This window comes from Caretta caretta, chromosome 17 (assembly GCF_965140235.1).
Source record: "Caretta caretta isolate rCarCar2 chromosome 17, rCarCar1.hap1, whole genome shotgun sequence".
Taxonomy (NCBI): Eukaryota; Metazoa; Chordata; order Testudines; family Cheloniidae; genus Caretta; species Caretta caretta.
The window spans coordinates 11,978,481-11,996,672 of NC_134222.1; the positions used below are offsets into that span (position 1 = coordinate 11,978,481).

Here is an 18,192-nt window from a genome sequence, read left to right on the forward strand (position 1 = left end):
CGTGAGTGCAGAGGAAGAAGCTGTGGGGTTATTCGTTGCCCACATCCAGTGGTGATCATATAGGGTAAGAGAACCCCAGTCAGAGATGTGCATTTGCACCACTTATATTCACTACTCTTCTGGTGTTTGTTGCAAGACACTCAGTGAACAATAACAGAAGGATTGATACACAGGGCCACAGCTGTATTAGACAGCTGTCATAAATATAAAGGGAAGGGTAAACCCCTTTAAAATCCTTCCTGGCCAGAGGAAAAATCCTCTCACTTGTAAAGGGTTAAGAAGCTAAAGGTAACCTCGCTGGCACCTGACCAAAATGACCAATGAGGAGACAAGATACTTTCAAAAGCTGGGAGGAGGGAGAAAAACAAAGGGTCTGTGTCTGTCTGTATGCTGCTTTTGCCGGGGACAGAACAGGAATGGAGTCTTAGAACTTTTAGTAAGTAATCTAGCTAGGTATATGTTAGATTATGATTTCTTTAAATGGTTGAGAAAAGAGCTGTGCTGAATAGAATGACTATTCCTGTCTGTGTGTCTTTTTTGTAACTTAAGATTTTGCCTAGAGGGATTCTCTATGTTTTGAATCTAATTACCCTGTAAGGTATCTACCATCCTGATTTTACAGAGGTGATTCCTTTACTTCTATTAAAAGTCTTCTTGTAAGAAAACTGAATGTTTTTTCATTGTTCTAAGATCCAAGGGTTTGGGTCTGTGGTCACCTATGCAAATCGGTGAGGATTTTTACCAAACCTTCCCCAGGAAGTGGGGTGCAAGGGTTGGGAGAATTTTGGGGGGAAAGACGTGTCCAAACTACGTTTCCCGGTAAACCCAGATAAAGTTTGGTGGTGGCAGTGGAAATCCAAGGGTAAAATAATTTTGTACCTTGGGGAAGTTTTAACCTTAGCTGGTAAAAGTAAGCTTAGGAGGTTTTCATGCAGGTCCTCACATCTGTACCCTAGAGTTCAGAGTGGGGAAGGATCCTTGACAACAGCACTGGGTACAGAAGTGTGTATCCTGGAAGAGAGTAGGTCATGAACTTAACAGAGGTGTATATAAAGCTACTGTCGGAAAATCGAAGTTAAATTTTATCAAGTGATTTGAAACTGTCTGTTGTTGTTTTTTTTAACACCCAGACACTGCACCTTTTAGAAGCTGATTACACTTTATTAGTAGCAGGTTATAACTGAACTTGCTGCACTCTCCAGCTACTGTGCAAAGACAATAACATGCAATACCCATTGGGACAATGACTCTTCTATCCCTCTTGAGAATCAGAATATAACAGGAGAGGCCCTTTGATTTGCACTTCACTCATCTTCGCACTCCACTGTGTGAGTGCACACAATAAATTGGTCTATCACCGCTTCTCAGCAAAGATTTAATGGCTTGCTGAAGTGAGGTCTCTAAGTAAGGCCCGGGTTATCAAACAGCTTTCTGGAGAGCTGATTGATCACATGGTGCTGGTACGTCCTCATTCCAATGTGCAAAACTGCATTGAAAGAAGCTAAAAATATTAAATGCTTTTCTGCTATTCCTGTTTCACGTAACCAAGTGCTGCAGTTGATGAGGGCATGTTAGCTGGAGGGGATGGGGTCCAGAAGACATTGTATGGGTGGGAAAGTATCTGCAAGAAACTCTAAGATGTGCAGCATGTTTTTAAAAAATGGAGAACTCCTGCATTAAGACATCATGCTTACGCACTACAGTGCATTTATTAATACGCAGTGAGGTGTTGAGAAAGCGAGTTCAGTTTTATCTCCGATCACATTTGGATGCAATCGCCTGGCTTTTCTAAACTGTGTTTATGAATTGACACAGTTCATTAAGTCACCATGGGTGGCTTGCTTATTAGCAAGCGTAAAAGTAATTTTAAAGATTATTTCCCAAATAATTTTGAGCAAGCTACTGTACAGAAATCAGGAATGCATGGTTAACTATAACCTGTAGCAGATCTCTTTTGCTGGTAACACCATTCCCGCTCCATTGTGTGTGCACACTACTGCAGTTGTGACTTAAGCATGAGCTGGTACCTCAAAAGGGAGTGATCTAATCAGCCCAAATTCCACATGTAGGACATAATCTCAATATGACGGACATAACAAACTCTTGCCATTATAGGGTATTCATATCTTTAGTCTTTTATAGTAAGCTTCGGTCTTATGATTCACTGGGGCTGATGTCAGTAGGTGGCAATGCAAAGTAGAGGGATAATGGGCCTGTGGGGGACAATGTAAAATCAGAGTGGTGTGAAAGACTGGAAACTTCACCGAATAGAAATAGAAGCCCAAAATACTGTTTGACTAGTAATGAATTACTTCTATTGGCTGTCGGAGCTTTAACCAGTTTCCTCCTCCAATTTCAGTCTTGTACAGAACACCTGGGGAAAAGTTCCTGTTTACATCTCTCTTTCTTCCTCCCCCCCCCCCCCCCCCCCCCAACAAAACCATGGGGAGTTACAGAAATGGACACAGTTTCCTGTTAAACCAATCAAGGATGCTCAGCCTGGTACTTTTTGCTGGTCTCATGTTTTGGAGGGGATTTGGGAAATGAGGGTGGGTCCTTTTCAACAACCTGTTGACTGTGCGGTGCAATATGTTTATCCTTTATCATCTGGATTAACTTGTGCTGGGGCTGTGTTCTCATTTGGTGCATTATTTTTCACAGCTTTGTCTGATCCCCTTAGAAGCAAGACTACTCCAAGAAGTAAAGAGTGATGGCATCCGTGTTCCAAAGTGTCGGGGCTACAGTTGGCTGGAGGAGCCACCAGCTACTGGCTGACTTTGAGAATGAGAGCCCAGTGCCTGACAAATTTAGAAAGAAGCCTTCTTCAAGCTCTCTCAATACCCTCCGCATGTCTCTGAGAAAGCGAATGCCCTTAAAGCAAGTAGAGATAAACCTCAGTGAGAATCCAACTTGGGAAAGTCTGGAAGCGAAAGAGAAGCGACAAACCCTCCGGGCTATCACAAGAACAGCAAAAAATGCCTTTGGAACAGTGTCCCAGGTAATTACCCTTGTAATGTACTATGGATGGCAATTCAGTTCATAGCCTGGTGTCCTGTTTCAGGACTAATAATACCTAGCTCTTTTTATACAGCACTCTTCAGCCATAGTGCTTTATTGCCGGACATAGTAGCTGTATTTTATAACTAGTAAATGCTTTATAATATCGAGCTTGCTGGTTGCCATAGCAAAAAGGGAAAGTGTCATAAAAAAAAAAGTCTTGGTCATGTTGTTTTGAGCAAAATCTCCAGCAACTGTAAAACCGCTTTCCCTCTCCCAGACTCTGCATGACGTGGGACATCCATAGAGAAACACTTTACCAGGACTCCTCCATTTACTATTTTTAAACTAATGGATTTGCTGGGCTCTCAAAAGAACATGCTTTATGGAAACCTTGGAGCTCAGGGGTGAGGGAAATGTGGGACTTTAGTTATACTGTATTTGGAGGCAGAGGGAGGAGATGCCGTAGAATATCACCCACTTATATATAGTCTGAATTTGGACTGACTGGTTTCACAAAGACCTACCTTATGGAAACTCCTAAAGCTCAGGGCTGTTAAAAATGTACAGCCTTATTTAGACTGCACATGGAGAAGAGGTCTAATTTTTAAAGCCTGATCTAAAACCGATTAGCCAATTGCTGACCCAAGTCCAAGTGTCTTGTCGTTTTCTGACCCAACCATGAACGTGCACCAGCGTTTTGTCCTTGGAGCTCAGCCTGGCGGGGGGCTTCACGCTCCGTCCGCCTCCTGCCTGTTGGGTCAGCGTGGCAGTGGCTGCATGCCCCTCTCCTGCCGGCTGCCACAGCCTCATTACACTCTGTGCTCAGAGTGAAGGACCCTGCAACTCGTCAGCACCTGGGTCCACATTACATGGTGCTGAGAGACAGCGGTGGTCAGTGGGAACAGGGCACACAACTACCTATGGGCAGACTTGACCCTGAGAGAGCTAGGCTGTTTTCTGACCTGACTCGGACACATGTCCCTTTGGGTTCAGGTCAGGTTTCAGGGCTCTAGTTTGGAGTGGGAAGGGGAAAATATCAAATAGCATCCCTGAAGATCCTGCTGGAATTTAATCCTTTGATCTGTAAAGTCTCAATTCTTCACCTCCATTTGACCTAGATCAAGAAGACTTCTCCAGCAGCTCTCTTGCAACATACAGTCTTTGTACCCTTTTAAATTCACTGAGGCAAAGAGAAGCCGTGGAAATCCTGGGAATAGCTTTAGAAATAGCAAAACACTAGCCCCCATATGTTAAGCAGATGGCAAGACCTTGGTATTCTTGCTAACTATGAATTGTTTCTATAGTGGCATGCACATAGGGGGAAGAACCTGGAATAAGTGTTTCCTGCTAACTCTAAGCTTATTTTGCAGATGAAATGCCAAGCACTGGCAGCAAGGAGTTTTTGCTTGTGTAAAGGCTGCCAATCAGGCCTGGGCACTTGTCTCATGGGACCAGCAATATTGGAGTTGTAGCAGTGGGGAGTTTTGCTGAATTTTTCATGCAGCCTATGCTAGGTTGCACAAGCTATTTTAGGAAATGCTGCTAGCCAGGAGCACAACCGGCTTGCTGTTATGACTCATAGTTTGCAAGTAGACTTGAAGCCCAGGGGACAGTCCTGCAGGTTGAGGTATGTTAGCAGGGCAGCAAAGGGAAGCTTGTTTGTGCTGCTTTTCTTTCTCTAAATGAAGGCCTTCAGTTTTAAAGGAATCTTTAACTGGTTCTAAAGGCAGGGGCCTGATCCTGCTCCACATGAAATCAATGAGAACTTTGTCCAGGGCTCCTGTGGGAGCAGGATCAATCCCAAAGACTAATGGGTCAAATGAAGCACGCTGCTCTATTTCAGTGCTATCCGAGGGAAGAGACTTTAGCAGCAATGAGAGACGTGCATCCACCCTAGCCTAAGCCTGGCTCTAAGAACTGTAGCTGGGGTTGAGAGCGATCGTTCACGTGCTGGATTTTGTTGGGCTGGCATATTGTAGACAGCAATTCATAATCCCAAATATGTCTGCCTTGCAGAAAATACAGAAGTCCTGCCAAAATCGCACGCAGTCTCTAGTCATCTCTCCAGCTAAAGCCCCTGCAAGGAGAAGTGGCAACATTAGCTCTGCCAAGAAGAGAAGCACTTCACCTCGAACTCCTAGTCGGAAGAATAGGCTGGCCACCATGACCACCCCATTGTCTGGTCCCAGTTGGAGCCCCAGGTCCAGCAAGAGAGCCTCTCTTTCATCCAGATCTGCAAAGAGCTTGGTGGGGAAAGAATGGAGGAGTTTCTCTTACTGGCTTGGAAAAGAAGCTGTCCCTCTCCGGAGATCAAGGAGAGCAGCTGCTCTAAAGAGCCCGTACTCATCACCTATGCTTGCCAGCAGAAAGAGGCAAGCTGCCATCATTTGTAAATTCCTATTGCTGTTTTATTATTGTGACTAGAGTGTCTGGCTACCTGAGAGACAGCAGCTGAGCACTACTAATCTTTCCCACTGAAACAATGTGCTGTTATTATGGTTAGGAAGGTAATAAAGTTGTTACGTGCCCCTATTTACACAGAGAGAGAGCGCGGCATAAAATTAGGCCATGGAAACTTAATTTTGCATGATGACGGGTTAATGAGCACTCCTGCACCATCCCCATCCAGTGGGAGGGTGAGGTTAAGTTTATATCCTGTAATTATGCCAGCTCAAGTCTGGCTTGAGTTAAAGAAATGTTAACCTTCTAAACTCTGCATTGATGCTATTTGTCTGATAAATCACTTAGCTATCGATTCATCCTACTCTGCTCTTCCCCAAGATTATTTATTTTGTATTGTGGTGGTATCTAGAGTCTTGGCCCAGAACTGGGGCTCCTGTGGCGCTAGGTGCTGTACAAACAGAAATATGGCCCCCTGCCCTGGAGAGTGGACAAAGGGTTGTGGCGAGAAAAAGTATTATTTCATGAAGCCTGGAGATCGTGCCTTGCCCAAGGTATCAGGTGAAGACAGAGTTGGAAGTTCCACGTATGCCTCCTGGATCCCCGTCCAGTGCCTTAGCTATGAGACCATCTTTTCTAGATGCGATGTGAATGGAGTTAAGGCATGATTAAGGCTGAACGTTGGGATGGGGAGATAGAACCCTGTGGCTAGAGGCTTAAAAATTAACCGAACCAAGCACTAGGGTATATACTGTAAAGATGCTTCTGAAGTGGTAGGGAGCTGGGCTAGATCACCTATGTAACATTTGAATCCTCTAATTGCATGCTGCTTTCTCCCTTCAGAGAGTTTGACTGCGAGTTAGAATCAGTCTCTATGGGAATTCGCCGCCTGAAACGTCTTTCTCAGGTGTTTGATGATGTCATTGTGAGAGAGGAGAGGTAAGCAATATTGAGATTGGGGGAGATGTTTGTTTCCCCTCTCTAATGCTACCTGTATCACCAAAGATTCACCTCTCCAATCCTGAGTCAATGATCACTGCAGCTCATAATCAAGATGAGTGAGAGCAATAGAAACGCCTTAACTGTAATGCAGCCTCTCTGCTTTAAGACTCTGTACAGACATCTGCAGACCAGCTCGCAGCTCCACCGAAGCCTGTAACAAACATTCTCCTTGATTACATGCTGCTTGCTGTAAAAATCAGAATCCTCCTCACCACACTCGGCCTCTGATACTGTATCTTGCGTGGTAACTCCTTGCAGCAGTTCTAGGTGGGTTAATAGCCGAGAATGGGGCCAATAGAGGCTTTTTAGAATCTTATTGTATAGGCACTTGACTTTCATGTCAATAAAGTTCTTTGAATGTTGCCTGAAAACTTGATTCAGATTCAAGTAACACCTAGGATTAGTTTGGCTTGTGCGTTTGACAAGTGTGTATAGTTATTATCACAATCTTCTCTTCTAGTTGAGGGTCTTCCACACGCAATTGTGGGAAAGAAAAACCCTATCAAAAAAGGAAAATAACTTAAAGTGGCAGGATGACCTGGGAACAGGTGTGTTCACTGAAGCTGTTCCTAACTCACTTTGAAATTAACTAGATTTCAGGTTGAAAGGCTTGAAGCGTTGAGGGTCAAATTCGTTTCACAGAGATCATCAAAATGGTAACAAGATAAAGTTATTCTGTAATTATTATTGTCCATCCCCCACATCAAGATTTTTTACTGGGAACCTTTCTTTTGTAAGAGAATTACTGTGCAAGAATTTTAGTTCCTAATGTGAGAAGCTTTTGAAATGTGGGAGATTGCTGTGTTTTTGTAATAATTACCTCCTTTAGAATCAGCATCTTCAAAGTGCAGTGTGGTAAGAGTTTTCAAATTAAAAAGTTTGCCACAGTAATCTCCTAAACCTTCACAAGTTCTGCTTAAAGAACTCTTAGAATTAAGCCTAAATCTTGCAGCTTAATTCTACTTGGAGCTGGTTACAAATTCTGCATAATCAGGGGACTATATCTAGACTACAGGGCCCTGTCTTGCAGATAACAAAAGCATCTGAATGTAGCTTAGCACTACAGATCTTCTAGATCAGGGGTTCTCAACCTTTTTCTGTGCCCCCCCCCAAAAAAAACCCCCCAAAAAACAACTTCCATGGCCCACCTGTGCCTTAGCTGGTTTTCTGCATATAAAAGCCAGGCCCAGTGTTAGGGGGGTAGCAAGCAGGGTGGGGGGCCCTGCAAAGCTAAGTTGCTTTGGCTTCAACCTCGGGTGGTGGGGTTTGGGGCCCTGGCTTTCTGCCCTGGGCCCCAGCAAGTCTAATGCCAGCCATGCTTGGTTGGCCCCCTGAAAGCTGCTTGCAGCCTCCTGGTTGAGAACAACTGTCCCAGATAACTTGCCCCAGAAAAAGGCTTGTGGAATCCCTGCAGAATTCCAACTATTTCTCTCTACCCCAATTGTATTTTTTCATATCGGTCACATTTTTAGCTGATCAGGTGTGGACGTAAGTTGCCAAAATCCTAAAAGAGCCATGTGTCAATTAAATGATCGTAACTCACTCCTAATATTCATTCTTCCATCTGTTAGCGATATGACAGTTTCTCTCATTCGTAACTGAAGATAGTACCAACGAGGTAAAGTTGTTGTTCTTAAGCTTGCTTTGAATGTACTTACTTCACTTGCATGTGGCTGAATGGAGAAAAACTGCTGTTTTCAAGGGAACGAGTACATACAAAACTTTGAGCACCTTTTTTTAAAAAAAACAAAAAACTTACTAATGAATGTACAGAACCACAGGCTGCTTTCTCAAAGTCACCAGTGTTGTGCATGCCTCTCTTAACTGCAGTTGTAATGCAGTGCAGCCATGAAACCCAGCTTCAGTTGGTGGATTATAGGTCACAGAGCCCCATGTGGGTTTGCACTGAAAAAATAGTTTGACTTCTATGCAAATAGCTGTTTTTCTCACCCCGGACCAGAAAACATCTAATGTTTTGTCACTTCAGTTCTCACTAGTTACTCACTAACAACGTAAAGCATGTCAGAAAAGTGTTCCTATGACTTGCCTAATTATGTGTATGTTTTACCATTCTTAATGCATAACTGTTAAGACAATGCTGCTTCAGTAGCAGCAGTTGACATCTTGTTTAAATACCGCAATTGCATATAAGTGGCTCTGGAACAAGCAAGGTTCTCCACTGTAAATTTCTGAACATTCTGTCTTCAGCATCACTTCTCCGAACCTCCCCATTAACAGATTGGCTATGGGAATTCCTTAAATGCTTAAATTATCTTCACTTCAAGCTGCACTATGACATCTTTAAATATTTACACCGTTGTGTTGAAGGCTTTGTATGTGGGATTTTTTTTATTTAATGAGAAAGGGGCAATGAGTTGCTGTAGGTGTTTTAATTAGGAACAAATACGCAAACAAGAACACTCTGGGGGGTGAATGCCCGTAGCATGGCATGGTAGAAAGTGTGGGGACTGTGACTGCTAAATGACAAGTTGATTCAGCATGTTACTTCCCATGGTAATGCATGCTACTTTCACACTAGCAATTCAATTCACTTTACTGCATACTTACACACCTTCACTTGCTGGCTTGAAAATCTTCTCTTTCTGTTGGGAAAAGCCCATTACTTTTATAATTTAATATGTTGGTAAGAGGGTACCATACTTAGCAACTCTAAGATAGAGACTAATTCTACCTTCTGATCTCCAATAGCCATGAGTAGGAGTCTGGAGTTTTTCCTCCAAATAGGCCCTGTTCAGATAAATTTACTTAGACAAAGTCTGTTTTGTTTGTTTAAACTTTCCCTCACCCTTCACAAAACAACCACTGATGTAAAAGCTACGTTAGACACTCCCTTGTTTATATAACATTTGTTAAACATTTAAGCAAAATTAGACCATCCCCATTAATGTTCTTTTTTCCTAATCTATAATGCTGCTTAATCTGTCTGCTGCTATTGCTGACCACACATCATAGCGGATAAAATATGACTGAAGTGAGAATTTTTTTTTAATGGCCGTCATAAAATCTGCTCAATATACCAGGCACAGTTTCCTGACTTCTGCCCACTTTCCAGCAGCTTGTGTATATATACTGAATTACCAATTACTTAACCTTGCCATTTACTCTGTTGTATTAATTGCACTCCTTTATTCTCCACAGAGAACAAGTGATATCAAATTATCAGCATCTAATGGCACAAAACTTGCGATCTGTGCATCGGTCTCGGAAACTCTCCCAATCTGCTTTCAGAGGGCGTGCAAGGAGGCTCCAGCATGCAGTCAGCACTTGGACGGAGATGGCCTTAAACAGTATTAACAATGTGTGAGCAAATGAAAGATTAACTATCTATGGGAGTTGGAGGGGTGTATTTTCTTTTTGGATTTAAGTCTTTTTGACTGTGCTTTGACTAAGCCATTAACTTTTTAAAATACTACCTTTTAAATTCAGCTCAGGTCTTTCCTTCTATGGACTTCTGCCAATGGTGCAGGGATGATATTAAAAAGTATATCACATGAAAACCCCTATGGTATTGCCCAACAATGGAACAGTAAACTGAACTCAGTTAACCAGTACTTACACTAGACGATGCCTGTCTAATTTGAATTGAACTTTAGGGCTAGATTAAATACTACTGAATGATTTTAAGGAAAGACAATAGCATCTGTGTCTGACACCTGATCTGTGAAATTGGAATAATTGCTTCCTATACCTCCCCCAGGAGATGTTGAGGACTTAAATTTCTACAGAGTTTTGAAAACTGAAAAAACACCAAAGCTTATGCTTTTCCAAAGTGCATGAATTTCAGTGGGATTTAGTGGCCTTTGAAGACTTTATGCTGTGCGCCAAAACCATAGTATACAAAGTGGTGTCAGGCTCTGACTTCAGTTACTGTGGGTTGACATTGGAATTCTGTAGTTACGCCAGAGTGACACTGGAATTAAAGAAATTACTGCCAAAGTGAATTAAGATAAATAGAATCAAGGCAACTTTAATTCTTAATGAGCGTGACCACACAGGAATTTAACTAGTCCATGCCTTTGTTTATTCAGATTAGCTTTCCTGAATGTGCCTGTGTAGATAAATCCTAGGTGATTGAAGTCAGAATGTGTGACCCCATACAGTTCACAGGGTTGGGTCTGACTAATGTAACTATTCCATTTTAACTGTTAGCAGTTAGGGCTTCATTTGTCTTTCATGCTACTGCTATAAGACATCAACAGCTGAGGTAAATATTGCCCTTGGAACATGTACACACAACTGAAGACACTAACAATTAATATACTAAAGTTGGAAGTAACACTTGTTGCTTAACATTATAATTTTGTGCAGTGGCACTAGTTAAGTGTTTCTAATAGCTTTAACATATTTTTATAGCAAAAGAAGGTCAGGCTCTATAAGAGGTAATCTTAGTTTAGCAAAAATATTAATTCTCTAACATTTCAACAAAGCAAAGGAGGTGTGTTTTCCATAAACCTCTAGAACTCAGCACCAATGCTGTTCCTTGACCGATAGCTTTTTTCTAAAGAGAATGCTTTAAAGACACCCCCCTTGTTTAATCTGTCAGTGTGCCACTACCAAATATTGACATTTAGAATTTTTAAACTTTATGACTGTGTGTGAATTCTGTTGCCACTTAGTGATAGATTTCAGATGGCTACAATATTGTCCTGCTTCATTCTCCCTAAAATATTCTATTGGTATCGAAGTCCAACTTTTGTAAGCAATCCTGCACAAATGCTGCCCCATCTATATTTAAATTGAGATTAACTCTTTTTTTGCCTGTTGACAAACCAGACTGTTGAAAAGGTAAAACTTTAACAATGGGGTGGAACCCCTTCCTATTTGGACTTAAAAAGTAGATAAGGTTTATTGTTTTAAACCAGGGGAGGGCTTTTATTTGAAGTTTTACTTGTATGTACTGATCCTTGACAAAATAGACTTTTCATTCTAGTGATGTCTTGCTGAATTCTATTTTGAGACTCCCTTCCCCTTTAAGAAAAACCTCAACCACCATTCACCTCGTAAGTGGGAGAAATGTTTGTTCTTGCTATTCCTTACAAATGCTTTATGTGCATTGAGTATCGATTATAGGTTTTGACTAATTAATTAAAATCAAGGGGACTGCCCAGGGTGTGTAACTAAGGGACAAAGATCCCACATTTTGGAATATAGGGTCAAATCCTGCCCCTCTCCTTTTTCTTCTTGAAGCTCAGCTGGCAATGCTGCCTTACAGCAGGTGAGGAGCTAGAGTTCTCTATTTTGATTAAGTGCAGGGTAGTTTTGAGCAGCTGTATCTAACTACCTTTCGGTATGTCTTGGAAGTGTACCCATTCTGCACAGGTTGATCAGGTGCATAATGCCTGAGGAACTTTCCCACACCAATGTAAAGAAAAACCCACAATGCTGTCCACTTAAAGGCAAAGAAGGTTTTTATTTAAGTGACTAGCTTTTTATAAGATTTTTAAAAACCAGCTCACATCAAAATCTAGACCAATTGTAAAAATCTTACTCCTTAGTTCATAATATTTTAAGAAATTCATTATTGTACATTTTTTTAAATTTTTACAAGGCAGCCATAAGAAATATAAACATTTGTCACCATAGATAGAACCTTCCCACTGACACACTATTTAAAAGTATACACTTAGTAAAACTGTAGACTCAAAGACCATGTACAATTTCAAGTCTCCTTACAAGGATTCAGTTATAAGTAGACATTTTGTTTTCCCACATAAATAGAAAAATAAGTATGCATTGGGGTTGGGGTTCTGCTATGAGACTGCCATTCCTGACCCTTCTAGACCCAGAAGTATCTTTCGATATTTAAACCTGCCCTTTTCCTTTTTAGTGTTCCATTCTGCATGTAAACCTGCCTGTACTTAGCAGTCAATATGCTCCAAGAGCTTGACTACTGGTCCAGTGCTTTTCTGGGTAAGGAGAGGCTAACTCAAATTTTTCCACCTGTCCCAAAAGCAGGCCCAGTTTTAAAGGAATACTGTCAAATTTTAAAATAATTACAGGCCAGATCATCATCCCCTTCCCATGGATCTGAGCCAAAAGGGGAGTGTTAGCTGTGTTGTCATTTTAACCCTAACCACCACCCCCCACCTTGGGAGCTCCCTTCCACAGTGTTCCAAGCAGGATCGCTGGCTGCTGTGTAGCCTGGGAAATGAGTAAGTTATCATACTCACCCTAGTCTGTATTTAGAACTCCCACCCTCCAATCTCCTGTGGAACAGCTATGGTGGCAGGGTGAAAAGAGGCCACATGCCTAATTTCTCCACTACCTAAATGGAAATTCTGTGACTCCATATTCAGAGTTTTCAGTCCCTTAAATAGGAAAAAGCCAGTGGAGGAGATGATCCTACATAATGTAAACACTTTTCTTTACCTCTATTACTAAACATAATAGCAGCGAGTTGATTTTATAGGTATCAGTCAATTTACTTTCTCCTTTTTGGTTTTAGTGCTGTACTACAGGGAAATCTTGTTCTTTACCAGTTGTTTTATATTTAGTCTTGTGCTCAAACTTTTTTTCTACTTGGGAATTTATTTATAAGGAAGAGTGCTCTTGCTATTTCATATAATCTGGCTTTAAAAGCACACAACTGGATTTGTTTAAAGAGATGCATAGGCACAAAACTTTTGCAAAGTGGAAGCAGGGCATCCTGTGCCCCCAAGAGTGTGAGAGTTTAACAGCAGTGTCACCATCGTGGCTAATACTGCTTAATGAAACAAATTAAGCTTTCTTAGCATATGGCTTGTTCTGTCTCCCCACAGCTCCTGAAATATGTCCTAGCTACTTTGAAAGCAGTAGCAAATAAGACGAGGGGGGCCCTATATCTTCACTAATACCATCTTCTAAAGTCTGAACTCTCTAGTGTAAAAAAGGCTGCTTTGTGCACTAAATAGTGGAGAATGGAACATAACTTAATGCTTTTCTTCCCATCTAACCATATCAAAATGGCAGCTAACTCTTGAACCCCAGTGAGAGAGAGAGGGACAGTGGATGCTGTGTAGTTCTCACACCTAACAAAATAGTATGCTGGATAGATATAAAACATGCCACAGAATAAACAAGAATACTTTGGTCAAGCAAGAAGATTTTTGTTCCAACAGCACTAGTGTAGGCAAACATGTACTTGAACATTTCTTACTGACATACTCATCAAATTTGGATTACCATTACTATGCATGTCTGTGGAATATTCTGCACTCTTTACAATGCTACTTTTTCCCCAAAACTTACCTAACAGGACAACAAAATAGACCAAACAGCCATTGTAAAAAATGCATATTAGTTACAAATTTGCTGTGAAAGCTTTACCAAAACTTCACATAAGGTTGTTATTAAGTCAGTAAATATACATACACGCACAACAAACACCACAGCTATGACGGTGTCTTTTCACAATAGCTCAGATAAGTCCACCACTGCTAGTTAATCAGATTTTTTTTTTACAGTAATAAACTGGGTCCATAAACTTGGCAGAGAAATAAGTGTTCCTAGTCACAGCCTACCTTACTTGTGCATTTAACTTTGACTGCTATGACTCCTCACTAAAATATTTTACATTTCCAATTACTCTCTCAGTTTACCTGGGCAGAAGACTGTGCTTTTCCATATCAAGCAGTCAGGAGGCACTAAGGTGCAGAAATTATTTATGTGCTCAAGCTGTGTTCTGTGAGCATCCAAAACTTCCACTGATGTCTTAATTCACAACCAAGATAGTTTTGAGTGTGCAAGGACATCTGGTAGTAACTTGATACATACCCACACCCAATCTGCTAATGAATGAGATTTTAAAAAGCACTGCTAATCCCCTGGGTGAAAGTTTAAGCAAAACTGAACGAAGACTTAAATTGATTTTGAAATTCCACTTTACTCAATAGGCTCTGAATTAGGAAAGTTTGCACCTATGAATCATAGCATGTAAACAATTTGGCAAGAAGCAAATGCTTTAGGAGATAACAGGGATTGACAATTTAACATAATTGGGCCTAGGTCAGCCTCCACAAAAGAGCTACCTGGACACAGCATAAGTTAGGTATGAGTTTTAATATACAGCTGGGTTCCCAAATTTCCAATTACATAATAATTTGTTTGTAGGCCTAGGTAGTTCATTCTTCTTACCATACTGATACTCTCAGCCCCACTGAAATGATGACACCATTTTAGTGACTAATAATCTAGAGCAGAAAAAAACCCAATTGCTTTAAATCTGAAATTTTGGAACCCCAGTTTCCAGCTGGTATGAAATATTAACCTCTAACCTGAATATGTTGTGGGATTGTTTGCAAAGGTGCTTAGTTGGAGGACCAGTGAGCAGAGGGTAAAACATTCAATCCCTGAGCAATAAGCAATATTGGAATTATTCTAAGGCCACATGAGTTCCAGTATCTCATGAAACCAAGTAGGGGAGTTAAATTATTCTCAGCTGAATTCTAACACTATGTAGTAACATTTAAAATGCTGACATTGTAATCATGTACACAGACTAGCACTTATTTCACTGCTTAAATTATTATACTGTTAGGAGAAGCCAGCACAATGGCTTCTAGTCAAGAGACCCAGGTATTAATGGAAAAATTCAAGTTAAAAAAACACATGGTTAGAACTTTCAGGCTCATTTCCCTTAATGATGGACACACAATTCCAACTAGATCTCATTCTGGAAAGAAATATATACAATAGGAGAATTAGATAAATGTATAGGATAATTGGTTTTGGAGCCTCGTGGCTGATAGAGGTAGACGTTAGCTAAAGCAACAATAGCTTTGAATTGCAAAGCAGGCACAATAATTACCAGCAGTGTACATGCCGTAACACATAGCTGCTTTAAAAAATGGAATTTCGAGCTAAACAATCAATGTCCTCTTTAGCTCTGCCCATCGGATGGATGACAGTTAGGAATTCAGTAGACAAATCTGAAAAGTCTTATGCTCTCTTACCCGATTAAACTTGGAGTAAGCTGAAAAATACTGTATCACCGAGGTTTTGCAGTGAAGAGAGCCTAAAACAATTAGGCCAATCACCACAGCCTCAAGCAAATAAAACTGCTCCAAGGACAATAAAGCAGTGAATCTATAAACCATTAGTGGTCAGATGTAGATCACTGGAGCAAGCTTTTTACTGTATGTTCTGAGGGCATTATTTTGTTGGTACCTGTTAGAAGAGATGCATCAGATAGGGATTGAGCACCAACCACCCATCTTCATTACTTACTTTTGCTTTCCCCTAGAGCAGCAACAGGGAGCCAAATTCATCACTGAGAATAAGCAGCCATGACTCCACTAAAGTCTGTGGAGCCATGCATGCCGATACTAGTAGTCAGTTTAGGGCAGGGAGCTAGTTTCTGCCCTGCCCTGCTTTGCAGCCGGTGTGATTTCAGTCTGGTTGCAGAGGGTGGAAGAGAGGAACACAGAGGCTAAAGACAGAACACTTAATAACCGTTTAAAGTGCTGTGTGTTAGAGGACTTGTGACATTACTCATAAAAAGACATTTGTAAACCTAAAAACTATTTTAAGTGTTGCTCTTGGAGATCTTACATTTAGCTTTTATATCCAAATGACCTTGCACCAAGGAAACACTGAGCAAAGGACATAAATAAAACAGTTACCTTTAAGTACCCGATCCTAAGTAGTGTGAGCTTGCAAAACATTTAGTGTCTTAACTTTAACTTCAAAACTCCAGTTTAATTTAACAGGGATAAGAGAAAAATTTTATTGTGAAATGCTATGAGATCTTTCAGGAAATATGAAGCTAAATTTTTGCATGTGGACTGATTATAAGTGTAATACAAAAGAGCAGGTAACTTTGGCATTCCTCCCACAGAATAAAATACAGAAATGTACCTAAGGTGCTTCATTAGTAGAGCTGATTTGCTGCTTTCTTGGGTAGGAATCAGCCATCAGAACCTCTCTGGCAGTTTGGGGTCTTCAAATAATGCACGTTTAGATTTTCCCTCTACTGCCTCATTGTCATTTCCCCAGAGCATTCCTTCTACATACTATATCTCAATAACTAATAGGCTCATTTGAGCCTGCATCTGGCCCGCATTCAAGATGGAGATGACTTGAAAAATGGGTAACTTTATCTAAACTCTCCCAGGCTCATAAACCAGTTTTTAATGCTTAAAGAGGTGGTTTTCCTGAGCACTTACAACACTGATGCAGATTAGAAAACATGCTTATGTTCGGGCCTAATCCTGAAAAGTTTTAGTAGTTCTACTGAATTCAGCTCAGTAGGAGTTATCACTGAGTAAGAATTTGCAGGATCTGGCTCTTTGCTTCTATCCTAAAATGACTACAATATTTACCTCTGAAATGTGAACATTTAGGGCGATTCCCACACAGTTGCCTCCAGTAGATCCTTCTAACTAAGCTGAGAACATCTAAACGGAATTTTTCGATAATTAGAAAATGAGTACTTCAACTGGCACCTGCAATTTCATAGCATCTAGTTCCTATGAAGCTTAAATGTGGGTATTTTAAATGCAGTAAGATTTTGTTACCAGAAACTGCATCTACAATTTCATAGCATATAGTTTCTTTAAACAGCAGTGGCAAGGGAAAAATTACCAATATAAAATTGGTGGTGATTTTATCACTCATTTTCATCCATTGTAAAATTCTGGAGACACTACAGAAGAGGGGTTTTTTAGCTTACCTAAGAAGGATCCATGTCTTATATCGAAAGCATCAAACCCATCTTGGTGCTTGGAGCAATTCAAACATTCGTACAGTCACCAATCTCCACGAAAAATGTGTGATCTTTGTATACAGCAACACCATCAGTGCTTCAGACTGCAGAAAAGAGACTTTTTTTTTTTAAAACATCAAGTGTTTATGATTTGGTTCTTAAGTAGATTTCTCCAGTAGGTATTTTAAGTCTAGCTACCTCACTTATAAGATGTATAGATCAGAACTTGAGCTGATGCACATGCATCAACACCATAAGCCAAAGGAAATTTTCTTGGGTTTAAGGCACCCAAACAGTTTGCCTTCCACATTCCACTCCACCTGCACTTCCCTTCTGTGTATAACACTTTCTCAGGAGTATAGCAGGAATTGATACTGCCATTAGGGTTTTAAAACGTAAGCCTTCTCTTTCACTCATTTTACCTGCTTATGCTTTTTTTAAAGGTACTACTAGTTAACTGATGTCACTCCTTTAAGCATCTTCCATTGAGTAAAACCAACCTGTTACCGCTTTTCTCTTATTGCACATTTTATAATGTGTATTGTAAAAAAAAATTCTAAGACATATTTTTGCAGTTTTGATGTTAAGCACTTGCGATAGTTTTAGATCTGGGATTTTAAGTTTTATAACAGGTATGTTAAGAGGAACAAACAAAGTTCCCTACTTGGTTTAAGAAGGCAGATTCCAGAGCAAGGAAGCCTCTGGTTGTGTCCCACCCCATGCCTACAGGTTGATTGGCCGGCACACAAGACTTATATCTCAATGCTTCCTAAGGTGCAGACTCAAATTTATGGACCCCACCTCGAACCCAGGCTATGGGGGGCAGGTGCCTGTCGTGATCTTTATCGGATTCAGGCTGGCTCTGGGCACGCTCTGGTTTGGGGTTTGACGAAGGTGGGTCAGGCTGCTGCACAGACATAGTCCTGCGAAGGTGAGTCCTTTTCCGTAGAAACTCGGGCTGGGAGTGCAGGCCAAAGCTTCCTTTCCTCAAGATCATCCGGGAGTTGTTCTTCTTGGGCCGTGAATGGAGACTGAACTCCAGCAAGGCTAAGTGCGCCGCGTAACCTTCACTGAGGAACTGGAATCGG

The 18,192-nt window shown here is 40.9% G+C and overlaps 2 protein-coding genes across 19 annotated transcripts in view; one reads left to right on the forward strand and one right to left on the reverse strand.

Moving 5' to 3' along the window:
- Window positions 1-11,352, forward strand: part of PIMREG (PICALM interacting mitotic regulator) — an 80,122-nt gene extending 68,770 nt beyond the window's left edge. For 7 of the 9 annotated variants that reach the window (XM_075120855.1, XM_048823840.2, XM_075120854.1 and 4 more), the window contains exons 2-5: window positions 2,662-2,998; window positions 5,017-5,372; window positions 6,244-6,339; window positions 9,562-11,352. In XM_075120855.1, coding sequence (XP_074976956.1) covers window positions 2,711-2,998; window positions 5,017-5,372; window positions 6,244-6,339; window positions 9,562-9,727 — 906 coding nt within the window. In that variant the 5' untranslated portion in view covers window positions 2,662-2,710 and the 3' untranslated portion in view covers window positions 9,728-11,352. Of the gene's footprint in view, window positions 1-2,661; window positions 2,999-5,016; window positions 5,373-6,243; window positions 6,340-7,973; window positions 8,021-9,561 lie in introns of all 9 variants that reach the window. The other 2 variants (XM_048823842.2, XM_048823841.2) reach the window with 2 other exon arrangements.
- A 461-nt stretch (window positions 11,353-11,813) lies between these two features.
- Window positions 11,814-18,192, reverse strand: part of PITPNM3 (PITPNM family member 3) — a 346,570-nt gene continuing 340,191 nt past the window's right edge. For all 10 annotated transcript variants that reach the window (XM_048823832.2, XM_075120851.1, XM_048823829.2 and 7 more), the window contains one exon: window positions 11,814-18,182. In XM_048823832.2, coding sequence (XP_048679789.1) covers window positions 17,874-18,182 — 309 coding nt within the window. In that variant the 3' untranslated portion in view covers window positions 11,814-17,873. The remainder of the gene's footprint in view (window positions 18,183-18,192) is intronic.